Below are 15,305 nucleotides of genomic sequence, written 5' to 3' on the forward strand. Positions count from 1 at the left end.
AAAAGTTTAAAGTGTGCGGGGGGCCAAGGGGGGGGGGGGGGGGTTAATTTGTGTTCAGCTTACACCTCCTCTCAGGACAGTGATAGGACCTCTAATATATAAGCTCGTTCTTCAGAAGGCCGAGCTCCTCTGGGTTGTTGCTATGGCTGCTCTTCCCAGTAAGTGACGGCAGCAGCACGAGTTGCTCATACTAACCAACTAGAGCCCAGAAGACATTTCTCCAGTGCAGGAGACAATCAAAGCTGACAACTGATTGGTCCCTACAGGCAGCACAGATGCTTCTCATCATCGTACCGTATAAGATGACACTGGCGTTGCTGTTGCCCAGCTTATTTGATGCCACGCAAGTATAATTCCCGTAATCCTTTTCAGAAACGTTGAAGAAGGTCAGGAAGGACATGTGATCCTTGTTCTCGATCCGGACTCCACCCAGGCCATTAGATAACCTGCGGAACAGAAACAAAATTCATCAGGTTTCCAGTCTCCCGGGAACACAAAACATGTTGATTCGTTCTGGCAGATAATCTATTCTGATAAAAGTCACTTGTCAGTTTGACTTTCTTGGGGATGTGCACGCGGTGCCAGACGGGGAGTGAAAAGATTCACCGACATGAAAGACGTCGCACGGATTCTCTGCTGTCACTATCAAGTCATGCAAAACCATCAACAGCGGCAGAACCTCCTCCTGAAATGCCGCGCGCGTTCTATCCGGCCCGTAGAGTGACCGTCTGTCAGACTGGAACCATTACTTCACAACTGCAGAGACCCCTGAACAGAGGCAGAGCCGTATGTTGGCCGTATGTTGTCAGGCTGTTATATCAGTATGTTGGATGCTCACTGTGGCATCATCAGGTCTTGACTGGCATACCTCTCACCTGTCCCTCATCTGGAACCAAACCCCTTGGTCAGGGGCGTAACTAGAAATCACAGGGCCCCATAGCAAACATTTTGTATGGGGCCCCCGTGATTGCTAGTTATGCCACTTGCAGAGCCCACCTGATATACCAAACAGCCCACCTGAGAGTGACCCTGCAGAGCCCACCGTAGACTCTCTATAGTGGGCTCTGCAGGGTCTCAGGTGGGCTGCACACCTCTTACCTGTCAGGGCTGTCCGCCTCCATGGTCGCCGGGCCCCACCTCCTCTTCTATCGCCGGGCCCCGCCTCCTCTTTTATCGAAGCGACCCAGGCGGCCCACACGGCATCAGGTGGATGCCCTGGCCGGGCCCCCCTGTGCCCGGGCCCCATAGCGGCCGCCTGGGTCGCTATGGCGATTGTTACGCCACTGCCCTCAGTCCCTCTTTCTTCCTCAGTTTCCCTCTCTTTGGTCTGATGTACAGATATCTAAAAAAAGGTTCTATTTTACAACCAAAAGTGTTATTTTCCATTAACACCTCATCCTATCTCTAAATTATCTTGTTTTCTATTTCAGAGTCAGTATAAAAAAAAAAAACTGGTGAAGAAAAGACAATTCTGGGTTTAACCAATCAGATTTAGCATTCAAATTCTTAATGGTCCACATAACTTGGGCGTGTTCATTGCATATAGAGTCTCTCCCATCCTATGGAACTCTCTACCCCAACCTGTCCGTCTATCTCCCACTCTGACTGCCTTTAGGCGATCCCTTAAGACTCATCTCTTCAGGGAAGCCGATCCCACCTCAACCCGACCACTCAACCATCACGTTCTCATACAATTCATCCCCACACAGTTACCTCCTCATGTATCACTGGCCCCTCCCCTTTTAGATTGTAAGCCGTCAGGGGCGGGGCCCTCCTTACCATCTTGTCTTGAATTGTATTGTGATTGTCATGTCTTCCTTATATTGTAAAGCGCTGCGCACACTGTTGGCGCCATATAAATCCCGTATAATAATAATATATACGTTGTGCTGGAATGCGTCCCTCTCTCTCATCTCAGAAAGTTGATCGGTATAGACTTGTAGGAAGGCCATAGATGGGGAAGGAGGGCAGTTATTTTGCTTATATAATGTGCAGTCTCCTAGACAGAGGGAGGGCAGTGTGAGGCTTCTCATTGTGGCATCATCAAGTCTAGACTTGTAGGAAGGCCACAAATTGGGGGGGAAAGGGGCACATGCCATGTCTGTGTGTGTGGTGGCTTCTACATGCTGGGGGAGACATCTTAGGGAGTGGTGGAATGGAAAGAACATTGTGAAACCTCAAACTCTCTGATCCGCCTCTGTGAATAGGAAGTGGGAAAAGCAGCGGAGCCCTCACAGTGGTTATCAACTGAAGAAAATTAAATATCCCATAATATGCCTATTGTGTGTATACCACCCTATGGAATGATAATGCAGATGAATATGGCCACCGAGCAGTTTATTTCTATAACATATCAAGGGACACTATATATTGTTGTAGATAAGTACAGTTGTCCTCACGTCCTCCACCAGGGAGGGTTTTAGCTTGTTGAGGGCGACACTCTTTACACGGCTTTGATTTACAATGTACCACCTCCATCTTCCTGACGAAGCTGATCGTGAAACACGTTAGCTGCTTCTACCCTGCTTGGTGAACCAGCTATACACAATACAAGATACAGTGCTTTAGACCCTTGGTTCTCAACTGGTGGGTCGCCGCATGCCTTCCACTTTTCTAGGTGAGGGGCTCCTCAGCACCCGCCTCCTCTTCTATCGACGGGCCCCGCCTCCTCTTACATCACTAGCTCTTAGGTCGCCGGCCCGGGCCCTGCCTCCTCCTTCACTCCGAACGCCGGCCTCTTCTGCAGCAGCTGCTGAGCTGCGTCAGTGACAGCCAGAACCCTGATATGCCATAGCGACCCAGGCGGCCCACACGGCATCAGGTGGATGCCCTGGCCGGGCCCCCCTGTGCCCGGGCCCCATAGCGGCCGCCTGGGTCGCTATGGCGATTGTTACGCCACTGCCCTCAGTCCCTCTTTCTTCCTCAGTTTCCCTCTCTTTGGTCTGATGTACAGATATCTAAAAAAAGGTTCTATTTTACAACCAAAAGTGTTATTTTCCATTAACACCTCATCCTATCTCTAAATTATCTTGTTTTCTATTTCAGAGTCAGTATAAAAAAAAAAAACTGGTGAAGAAAAGACAATTCTGGGTTTAACCAATCAGATTTAGCATTCAAATTCTTAATGGTCCACATAACTTGGGCGTGTTCATTGCATATAGAGTCTCTCCCATCCTATGGAACTCTCTACCCCAACCTGTCCGTCTATCTCCCACTCTGACTGCCTTTAGGCGATCCCTTAAGACTCATCTCTTCAGGGAAGCCGATCCCACCTCAACCCGACCACTCAACCATCACGTTCTCATACAATTCATCCCCACACAGTTACCTCCTCATGTATCACTGGCCCCTCCCCTTTTAGATTGTAAGCCGTCAGGGGCGGGGCCCTCCTTACCATCTTGTCTTGAATTGTATTGTGATTGTCATGTCTTCCTTATATTGTAAAGCGCTGCGCACACTGTTGGCGCCATATAAATCCCGTATAATAATAATATATACGTTGTGCTGGAATGCGTCCCTCTCTCTCATCTCAGAAAGTTGATCGGTATAGACTTGTAGGAAGGCCATAGATGGGGAAGGAGGGCAGTTATTTTGCTTATATAATGTGCAGTCTCCTAGACAGAGGGAGGGCAGTGTGAGGCTTCTCATTGTGGCATCATCAAGTCTAGACTTGTAGGAAGGCCACAAATTGGGGGGGAAAGGGGCACATGCCATGTCTGTGTGTGTGGTGGCTTCTACATGCTGGGGGAGACATCTTAGGGAGTGGTGGAATGGAAAGAACATTGTGAAACCTCAAACTCTCTGATCCGCCTCTGTGAATAGGAAGTGGGAAAAGCAGCGGAGCCCTCACAGTGGTTATCAACTGAAGAAAATTAAATATCCCATAATATGCCTATTGTGTGTATACCACCCTATGGAATGATAATGCAGATGAATATGGCCACCGAGCAGTTTATTTCTATAACATATCAAGGGACACTATATATTGTTGTAGATAAGTACAGTTGTCCTCACGTCCTCCACCAGGGAGGGTTTTAGCTTGTTGAGGGCGACACTCTTTACACGGCTTTGATTTACAATGTACCACCTCCATCTTCCTGACGAAGCTGATCGTGAAACACGTTAGCTGCTTCTACCCTGCTTGGTGAACCAGCTATACACAATACAAGATACAGTGCTTTAGACCCTTGGTTCTCAACTGGTGGGTCGCCGCATGCCTTCCACTTTTCTAGGTGAGGGGCTCCTCAGCCTCCCCCTAGCGCAGCACTGCAAGTTCTCTCGCCATGCAGCCATTCAGAATATGCTGCCCGGTGCCGAGTGTCAGCTTGAGGTGGGATGAGATGGTGGCTATGGCCGCGAGGGAGCTCCATTCAAACGTGCGTTGCTTTTCAGCTCCCTTACATGTCCTGTAGCGGTACCTGGACCGGAGTGACGTCACATTCTGGCTCCCGGCACCTCTACAGGGCATGCAAGGGAGCTGTACAACCGATGCACATATGGATGGAGCTCCAGCACAGCACAGCAGACCACACTGGACCCCGGGCTGAGGATCCGCTCCAGTTCTCGTAAGGAAGGGAGACCGGGGGGACGTTAAAAAATGTACATCTTGCAGAGGGTTTTGGGAGAGGTTCTCAGAGGTATTGGTGGAAAATATGAGACGTTGCCACAGCTAATTAATTTTAATGTTGTGTGGCAATGTTGCGTGGCAATACCACGGTGTTAGGTGGCCTAAAAGTCACCCAGGATTCTCAGCCAGAGGGGCTGAGTGGCTCCAGGAAGCAATTGCTTGTACCAGGAAAGAGCCGGCTTCTCAGTCCTCTCCAGGTTTTCTGGATCATAGTTGGGATCCTGGAGCCGGGAGATTTCTTAGAGCTCTGGGTGGGAAAAAAATCTCCATTCCTGGGTCCATGCTTTAGTGGCAGCCAGCACCTGATTGTGCACCTGTGTACATCCCTCATGAGGAGGGTGCTGGAGTGTGTTCAGGGCTCCTGCTGGGAAGAGGGACAGGTTGTGTCCAGGAGTCAGGCGGACTCCACCCAGAAGCCAGGAGGCTGTGTATGTGTTGGAGGCGCCTGGGAATCAGCCAAGGAGGCTTAGTGAGTCTGGGACACACAAGGGATGTGTGGAAGAGTCACATGCAGTATAGGTGACCATGCTGAGTTGGTGAGACATGGTTATACAGTTATTGACTACATGCTGTTTTGTTTTATGCTAACGTGGTCTTTGAGCGCTCGCCATTTGTGCTAAATTCCCCAAACATCACAGTTGGTAAAGCTTTTAATATATATACCGTATGTATGATAAAATATTGTGATTCTAAGTATATATAATTTCCTTGCTGATTGCTTTGGCGCTATTAGCCCTCGTTCACACCTGAGCGCTTTGTAGCGGGTTCTACGCTCGACGAACGCTCTACAAAACGCTCAAAAATATAAATCCCATTGTATTCAATGGTCTCGTTCCCACCTTGGCGTATTTCCGCCCGTCCTTAACGCGCTACAAAACGGCCCACGCCTGAAAGGTCTGGTTCACACCTAGGCGTATTGCATACGCGCGTCTGTCGCGCGTTTTCTAAAGGGATTCGCGGTAAAAAGTCGAGCGACAAACGCGCGTTTCCGAAGGCTACTTGGCTGTATCCCAATGGAAACGCGCAACAAAACGACCCAAAGTAGTACCTGTACCTTTTCAGGCGTGGGCCGTTTTGTAGCGCGTTAGGGACGGGCGGAAATACGCCGAGGTGGGAACGAGACCATTGAATACAATGGGATTTATATTTTTGAGCGTTTTGTAGAGCGTTCGTCGAGCGTAGAACTCGCTACAAAACGTTCAGGTGTGAACGAGGGCAAAAGGTACAGGTACTACTTTGGGCCGTCTTGTTGCGCGTTTCCATTGGGATACAGCCAAGTAGCCTTCGGAAACGCGCGTTTGTCACGCCACTTTTTTAATGCGAATCGCGGTAAAAAAAAAGCACGCCGGTCGCACGACAGACGCGCATATGCAATACGCCTAGGTGTGAACGAGACCTAAAAGTCCCATATGTACAAAGATCATTCTAGTCCTATAAATAGGGGATATGGTGGTGCGATGACCCATAAATGCGACATATAATGCTCTCTGTATGATCATGTCTAGACTTGTAGTAAGGCCACAGATGTATAATGTGCAGAGTCTCCTAGACAGAGGCAGGGCAGCTGTACGATGAACCTCCGGCAGTTCCAAGGAGCAGACACAAAGACACCCGAGTGTCACTATACACCGGCGATTGTTCAGCATTTATGAAGGACCTGAAAAGCCGTCTTCGGTAATATAAAGAAGAGTTTTCTTTTTCTCGTACAATGTTTTCATTCCTCTTCACCAGCCAATGCGGTTTCATTGTGATCTCCATTGCAGCCTGAACGCCAATGAGAGCTGCTTCTGGTCTTTGTGTGCACACTAATCCATAGCGGGTTAATGAGTCCTCATTATTGCAGTACGTTCAGCTGATTGTCATAAATCTATCATCGTATTACTGATGTTGTATATCTCGTACACGGTAACCTGCCAGCGTGCTGCAGCAGGAAGACGCCCACGTCAGTCACACTACTGGACACATCTGCTCTTCATTTTGGCATTAAAGAAGAATGCAAATTCCAAAAACAAGATACAAATGTTATAAAAATGACTCAGAAATGTCCTTGGATGTGAATACAATTCTGAGGCCAAAAATAAACAGCATCTGCATTCTATTTATACGCGTTTCTTGTTCCCTCACATTCCGGAGGAGGGAGCACGCCGCTATTATTCCTTTACTCTCAGCTGTAGGGTCACAGCCAATTGCACCCAACGTGCTGATCAGTCTTGTATCTCCTTGTAATATTAGATAGAAAACGTGGGATGATGTCACCGATATGTTCCTAATTCATCCAGGTAAACAAAGGTTCATAGTTTAGAACTTGTAGACCTCAATGAACACTGAGCTGCTAATGAATCTCCGGCAGGACCTCTAGGATTGCGGTTGTAGATAAGAGTCATCAACCATCACCTCACAAGCCCTCACAAGCCCTCAGACCTGGTGACTGCAAAATTAGCCGGAGGAGAGGTCACCCCATGCTGGAGGCACCAAACTGTACGCTTGCACCACCCATTTGGCTTAGATCAGTGGGGAATATGGTATGTCGCTCATAGAATCCAAAATATGAGTTACAGGGAGATGAAATGTTCCTTCTGATAGTACACATTATGAGCTATGTGCAGATGTAAAATGGTAGAACCGCCATGGACCAACAGTTCAATGAACCCTGCTCTTGGCAGTCATGAGGTGTTTGGACTTGCTGTGATCAGGCGATGTTCTGGTGTTGGAACTCCTTACTCTGACCCAACCATCAGAACCGACTAGTCCATAAAACCTACGGCCAGTTCAGGAGGCAAGAACTCTACTCACACCAGGTGAGGTGCCGGCAACAAAGGTGACTGGCCAAAGAGGAAGTGTCTATCCCGCACATTTTCTGTATAAATGGAGTAGCGTGATAAAAGAACTTTGTCTGAAAATGAGTTAGAAACATAGAGCGTAGCGATCTGGGCAGGGGGCGTAACTAGAAATCACAGGGCCCCGTAGTAAAATTTAGTATGGGGCCCCCGTGATTCCTAGTTATGCCACTTGCAGAGCCCACCTGATATACCAAACAGCCCACCTGAGAGTGACCCTGCAGAGCCCACCGTAGACTCTCTATAGTGGACTCTGCAGGGTCTCAGATGGGCTGCACACTTCTTACTTGTCATCGCTGTACGGCCCCATGGTCGCCGGGGCCCGCCCCTTTTTCCGTTCCCGGGCCCCGCCTCCTCTTCTATCGACGGGTCCTGCCTGCTCTTAGGTCGCTGGCCAGTGATGTAAGAGGAGGCGGGGTTGCTCTTAGGCGGGCCCCGCCTCCTCCTTCACTGCGAACGCCGGCCTCTTCTGCCGCAGCTGCTGGCTGTCACTGACACAGCTCCGAAGCGGCTGTGAGGGGGAAATCAGTGATCTTCACAGGCGCTGCTGAGCTGTGTCAGTGACAGCCAGCACCCTTGCATGCCATAGCGACCCAGGCGGCCCACACGGCATCAGAGGCCGGGCCCCCCTGTGCCAGGGCCCCATAGCGCCCGCCTGGGTCGCTATGGCGATTTTCACGCCCCTGGATCTGGGTCATTCTAATGCCGTTCTGCACCGTAGCGTGACTCAATGATCTTCTTTAATGGGCAATATAAGAGATGTGGTCACACAGCCTCGGGAAATGGTTCAGATAAGACCAAAAAGCAACATTAAAGTATCACCTCAGATACAATCTTACATGGTGGCAGTGCTGGGACATGGTCCTTTAGCACTCAAAAAAGGCCAAAGTGCCCCCCCATACCCCCCATGAGCTGTGAACAACTTCAGTGGTATAGGTTGCAGTTGTAGGTCCTGCCCTTTTTGCACCCCCCCCCCCTTCCTACTGAACTCCCCAAGTGCCCTAACCCTTGTCTGTGTACCCCTTAGACCCGGCCCTGGTACCAAAGCCTGCAATTTGATGAATTGTCTCCACTCACATTCATACTACGACACCTAATTCATCTACAATACATCAAAGCCAATTGTAATCTCTACCTGCTGATGTCCCTGCAATGTAGTGACAGCACGCAGCATCCCCCTATCATGATAAAGGATTATGAGGATTTTTCACAGAGCTCATACGGAATCCTCCCAGACTCACCGAGCGTCTTCCTTATACCACTGAAATTCAGCCAGCGGGACGGCCAGGGCGGAGCAGCGCAGGATGCCTTTCTGTCCCACAGACGCTCCCGTGTTCCTGGCATCGGAGATGAATGGGGGGTCTGCGAAATGGACACAAACATTTCAATGTCAGCTCAGTGATATCATTCTGGGGTATGTTTATCAAAGATTTAATGGACTATTCAACCAACATTCACCCTATGAATGATCCCGACATTTACCTAGTGAAAAAAAAAAACAATTTCCTGACTTTCAGCAACATCTGCTCTTCAAAAGGAGAAGGTCTTCAATGTAACATTCACCCAATTCAGAAAAGGTTGAATGTTACCTTCCCCGCACATTCACCTGACATGTTTTCAACCAATTTGTGAATAAAATCCGCCTGGCTGAAATCTTTGCCTATGTCAGTCCAAGGAGAGCGATGGACACCTTGTGACAGTGAACCCTACAAAGCTCTCACTATGAAGAGCTCCTGACGTCAAATGTACCCGCACGCCTAAAAGATTTTCTATACGGCTTCTATACAAGTGATATTGCATCTGCCTGGTGCTCATTCATCCAAGAATAAAAGAGTGAATGTGACTGGGCTATGCCAGGAGAATGACATTGAATGTACAATAGAAGTAAAGGGTTCGCTGGACAAATTTCCCTTCATGCAAAAATACGTACATATAGATCCTACCTGCTGGTGTGTAGTATATAGTGCTGGTATATGGTGTACATATAGATCCTACCTGCTGGTGTGCAGTATATAGTGCTGGTATATGGTGTACATATAGATCCTACCTGCTGGCGTGCAGTATATAGTGCCGATGCTGGTATATGGTGTACATATAGATCCTACCTGCTGGTGTGCAGTATATAGTGCCGATGCTGGTATATGGTGTACATATAGATCCTACCTGCTGGTGTGCAGTATATAGTGCCGATGCTGGTATATGGTGTACATATAGATCCTACCTGCTGGTGTGCAGTATATAGTGCCGATGCTGGTATATGGTGTACATATAGATCCTACCTGCTGGTGTGCAGTATATAGTGCCGATGCTGGTATATGGTGTACATATAGATCCTACCTGCTGGTGTGCAGTATATAGTGCCGATCCATCATATTAACAGAAGAAGAAGAAGAAGAAGAAGATGTCACTTACAGTTGACTGTGATTCTGAGCCTGCGGACGTCTGGCGTGGACACCTCATTGGCAGCGCTGCATTCATAGAGTCCTGACTGATCCCTGGTGATTCCTGTGATCTCCAAATACTCGTCATCACCTACAAATCCTCGAGCTGGAAGATGCGGAGGACACACGGACACACGGTGAGTTTCCAGACACAGAACACCAGATAGGAAAATATAACCACAATATCAGCCATGCTGCTCTGCCATGACCCCCAATACAAAGTCTGCACAGTTCAGGTGAGTAGAACTTTTTTTTGGGTTTTGTCTCTAGATGAAAATGAGCACTTAACCCTTGCAGTGCGGGGGTACCCATGCCGCAAGGGGTTAGACAAATTATGCCTGGAGTTCTTCTTTAAGTAGTTAATTTGGAACAATGTTTAGTTGTGTGAGCCATGACAGTGGAAAACAGACTCTGGGGACCCGTCACTACAACCTACTGCCTGCTGACCTCTGCTGTGATTGGTAAATGATTGTGAATTGTCTACAATGTCCCGACATTGATTAACCAAACCAAGGTGTGACCTGTAACAACATGCAAACTTTTTTGTAACTGCAAGTGGAAGCATTGAGCTGAATAGGACAGAAGACCTATGAGGGGAGGATATAGTGTGGCTCCATGGGCAGGAGAGGATCTATGGTTGAGAGGATATAAAATGGATCTATGAGCTGGGGTGGACAGGTAACCTATGGGTGGGTCAGGGCAGAGGATATAAAATGGATCTATGAGCTGGGGTGGACAGATAAGCTAAGGGTGGGAGAATATAATGTGGCTCTGCAGGTGGGGGAAGAAAAGAGGTTAGGAAGAAACTACGTGGATCTGTGGGCTGGGGAGCACGTGACCTATGGATGTGAGTTTATAATGTCTATAGTCAGGGCAGAGAAACAGAGGATATAAAATGGATCTATGGGCTGGGGTGGACAGGTAACCTATGGGTGGGTCAGGGCAGAGGAATAGATAATCTATGGGTAAGGGGATATAAGGTGGATATACTGTATAGCCAAAGTAGGAAAGAAGGATCGATGGGTGATAATGATACGAGGTGGATCTATGGTCTAGGGAGGAAAGGTGGATCTGTGGGAGGATCTATGGGAGACAGAATATAAGGTGGATTTATGGGCTGGAGAAGAAAGGAGGATCTAAGGATGAGAGGATATAAGGTGGATGTATGGGCTTAGAAGAATAGAGGATCTATGGGAGACAGAATATAAGGTGGGTCTATGGGTTGAGGAGGCTCTATGGGAGAGAGGATTATGGGCTTAAAAGGAAAGGATCATCTAGTGGTGAGAGGATATCACACAGATCTACAGGCTAGAGAGCAATGGAGGATCTATGGGTGAGACAATATAAATTGGATCTATGAGCTAGGAAGTACCTATGGGCGGGACGATATAATGTGACTCTATAGGTGGCAGAGGAAAAGAGGAGATGAAATATATATTATGGGCTGGAGAGGAATGGAGACTCTATGGGCAAGAGGATATAAGTTGAAGCTACAGGCTAGAAAGGAAAGGAGGATCTATGGGTGAGAAGATATAAAAATACATCTAGAGACTGGGAAGGGAGAGAGATCTATAGGTGGCAGAATACAAATGGGAACTATGGGCAAGAGAGGAAAGGAGAATCGATAGATGGGATGGATGTAAAGTTGCTCTATGGGCTGGGAAAGAAAGTAGGATCTCTGGGTTCAAAGGGAAATAAAGGAAATCTACGGGTGGGGTTGATCCTATTGGTAGGAGGATTTAAATGTACCAATTGGTGGAAGCATATAAGCCGGCTCTAAGTGCTGGGGGGAAAGGGGTATCTGTGGGTAAGAGGATATAAGGTGGATCTACGGGTGAGAGGATATAAGGTGGATCTAAGGGTGAGAGGATATAAGGTGGATCTACAGGTGAGAGGATAATAGGTGGACCAAAAGGAGTTGTTTATTAGACTATGGAGGAAAGCTAGTGTAACAAGTGTATCTTGTCCTCTAGAAACGTGAGCATAACAAGGCACACGTACCCAATTATGTTCTTTAAATTGGGTTATAATGAACATTAACACTTTGACTGTTGGCCATTTATAAATACACAAATCCTCATACCCAGTAATTAGGGCTGACCTTGGAAATCAGAGAGAGTTTAAGTATTCCGCTTCCTGTCAGCCCTAATAAAGAAGTGCATGGCAGATTCAGTACAAAGGGAAATCACACTCAAGTGGCTAAAATCGACACAAAAATCATGTACCTAAGGCTGGATACGTCTGATCTCACCGAGCTATTACCAGCAGCGAGTCAGGCCCCCCAAATGTTTCCCCAGGCTTGTTGGAATGTCTATTCGCCTTCTGAGGAACATACCGGAGGATATGTCAGTTGGATTTAGGGTGCCATATAAAAAGGTGTCTGTGATCTGGAATACCCATGGCAGCCAACGGGTGAGGCCTGTGGAAGATTTCTAGAAGCTGATGATGTCAATTAGTCCTCACGTCATAGTGAAAATCTCTCCCCGTGGGGTGAATGATGGAACTAGAAGGATCTATTCTTGACAATCTGGACATGAGACACCATGGCAGCTATCTGATGAATCTCCTTGGACCGGCTCCTGCCAGCTTTTTGCACTGAGCCATGCTCGGCAAAGACAGGCTGACGGAACATCTGCAAAGCTGCACTGTGCTCCTCCAGCATCATACAGCCCCCATCTCTAAATAATGCATTGAAGATGGCAGGCGAAGGTTTCACAGTGTAGTTGGCGCTTTGTGGTGAGTCACAGCTCCCGTGAAGTGCTGAGCTGGGAATACATCCCCTCCACCATTATCTGCATATAAATAGAATCTTGATTCCACAAGGAAGGGGGGTGCAGGGGGCATCTTTCTCTGTCACTGGTGCTCATTTTATAGGACATTAAATCCTCCCCTTTATTTCTGTCCTGAGCCTAGAAGCGGTCGGGTGCTGCTGACTGTATTCATTAACAAACTCTCCGTTTATCCTCTTCCTTGCACTCCCTGTGCTTATTATGTCACCAGAGATCCAGGTTCTTCTGTCCCCTCCAACTTTTACCCCAATGTCTGGCTGCCTCCCCTCCTCTCTCTCTGTGACTTCAGCAAGTGACAGAATGGGGACAGACTGTGCAATGCCAACAGCTCAGGGGAACTTACCAGCATAGGGATGTGGAAATAGAAATGTGTAGAGTTTTAATTAGTTCTTACACTTAATATGCAAATGTTCATGTCCTTCTTAGGTTGGGTAAAATGAGACTTTTATTTAAATGTGAGAAGTGCTTAGAAGAGCTAATTAAGCAGCCAAGAGGAGATAGAAAGGGAAGCTTGCAGCGACACCTGTGTGTGTATAAAATCAATATATGTTCTTTGTGTCACTTCCAGTCTGGGCACACGTTTCCTCTGGATTCATCACTCCGGGGTCCTCGGTGAGGAAGAATAGGTTAGACTGCGCAGATGCCTCCATGGAGGTGTCGGAGCAATAAAACATGCCACCACATTGTAATAATAATAATGGTGGGGGAAGAGGGGGTTAATGTGAGAACGTTGTTGCTGTGCACTCATAGTAATGACAATCCCAGCATCCCCTGTGTCCCTCGTTAGCTGACCTTGCTGTGAAGCTGCTTGTTATAATTACCAAGATTAAAAATTATGCTCCAATTAAAACAGACCACCCGGGGAACGGGGGAAGAATCTTCACACCAATTCAGATCAGAACAAAAATATGCCCATTATAGCTTTACGCCTCCAGCTGAGCCACCGAGGACGAGTGCTATCCTACCACAATGCTCAAGTCACGCTCACATTATAAGGTATGGCAAAGACCGAATACCGAGCACCGTACACCATTAGGTATGAAAGAGACCACACATCAACCACAACACATCCTATGGCATGGAAGAGACATAATACCAAACGCCATATACTTTAAGGCATGGCAGAAACTAAATAAATAACTACCGCACACCATAAGGTTTGGCAGAGATCAGATACCAACCACCATACCTTTAAAAGCATAACAGAGAGTAAATATCACCTAAGGCATGGCAGAGACCAAATACCAACCATCATATATCATAAGTCATGGCAGAGACTGAACCAACCACCATGCATCAGAAAATATGGCAGAGACCGAATACCAACCACTATAGAGCATGAGGCATGGCAGAGCCAGAATACCAACCACCATGGATCAGAAAATATGGCAGAGACCGAATACCAAGCACTATAGAGCATGAGGCATGGCAGAGACCAAATACCAACCATCATATATGGTCAGGCATGGCAGAGACTGAACCAACCACCATACATCATGAGGCATGGCAGAGCCAGAATACCAACCACCATACATCATGAGGCAAGGCAGAGACCAAATACCAACCACCATAGCACATCAGATGTTATTGCCACTTAGCATCATATCATATCAGGGACACATGAAACAGGAACATTCCCCAGGGGTCACTTCTGTATATAGGCTTGGTGTGATGTCTTAGCTGCTCATTGCATTCAGTTTGAGATCAAAGCTGGTCATATATGTGCAGATATCTCCCAGAGAAAGATTTAGACCTTCTGTGATAATAATAATCAGCCAATGCAGGAGCAGCTCACACTCACATCTAGTTGGAAAGCTTGGCTTCAAAGACGTAATTGTGTAAATGCTGCATTGAAAGGTGTTTGCAGATCATATGCAATCACTTCCATTGTCTTTGCAATGATATCTGCCAGATTTGTAGAAAAATGTAGGTCACCAGCACTCTTTGATTGTCTTTGATTGTCGTGACACAATTGTCCAATAAAAAGGACTTATTCATTTTTGAATTATTTTTGAGTGCTGGTGACCTATATTCTTCTACTTTGTGTTTTGCACGGTGCCATCCGTGATAGTTACTGCTACCGTGACAAATGTAGACATGTATGGCCATTCTAAAGGATTCAGGATCCTTTAATACAACATTTGTGCAGAGTGATGGAAAAGTGAGAGTGAGTATTGTCCTTCCATCATAATGAACAATTGTCTATGTTAGTGGAATCTTTCACACGCTGGACCCGAGAACACTGACCGTAGAAACTATACGATACAACCTCAAGATTTGCCACAGACACTCACTTTACAAAGTGTACTCACATTTCTCATTATAGTGTTTCCACGTCACAGTCGGGTCAGGTCTGCCACTGGCCAAACATCGCAGAGTCACCGTGCTGCCCTCATTCACTGTCAGGTCTGAAGAGATATTCCGGATTTTTGGAGGAACTGTTGGAAAAGAGCAGAGAGCGGGGGTGGGGGGGGGACGAGGAGAGAGAGGAGGGAGAGAGATAGAGGGAGAGAGATAGAGGGAGAGAGATAGAGGAGAGGGGGAGAGAGAGGAGAGGAGGAGAGGGAGACAGAGAGGGGGAGAGAGGAGAGGGAGAGAGAGAGGAGAGAGA

General features: G+C 47.4%; 1 protein-coding gene across 3 annotated transcripts in view; it reads right to left on the reverse strand.

The window, feature by feature from the left end:
* Positions 1–15,305, reverse strand: part of LOC108795811 (opioid-binding protein/cell adhesion molecule homolog) — a 143,697-nt gene that overhangs the window by 572 nt on the left and 127,820 nt on the right. For all 3 annotated transcript variants that reach the window (XM_018567119.1, XM_018567117.1, XM_018567118.1), the window contains 4 exons: positions 15,007–15,132; positions 9,877–10,011; positions 8,706–8,826; positions 295–446 (listed from right to left, as the gene is read on the reverse strand). In XM_018567119.1, the coding sequence (XP_018422621.1) occupies positions 295–446; positions 8,706–8,826; positions 9,877–10,011; positions 15,007–15,132 (534 nt within the window). The remainder of the gene's footprint in view (positions 1–294; positions 447–8,705; positions 8,827–9,876; positions 10,012–15,006; positions 15,133–15,305) is intronic.

The sequence above is a fragment of the Nanorana parkeri genome, unplaced genomic scaffold, assembly GCF_000935625.1.
Source record: "Nanorana parkeri isolate BGI_ZX_2015 unplaced genomic scaffold, ASM93562v1 scaffold1009, whole genome shotgun sequence".
Taxonomy (NCBI): domain Eukaryota; kingdom Metazoa; phylum Chordata; class Amphibia; order Anura; family Dicroglossidae; genus Nanorana; species Nanorana parkeri.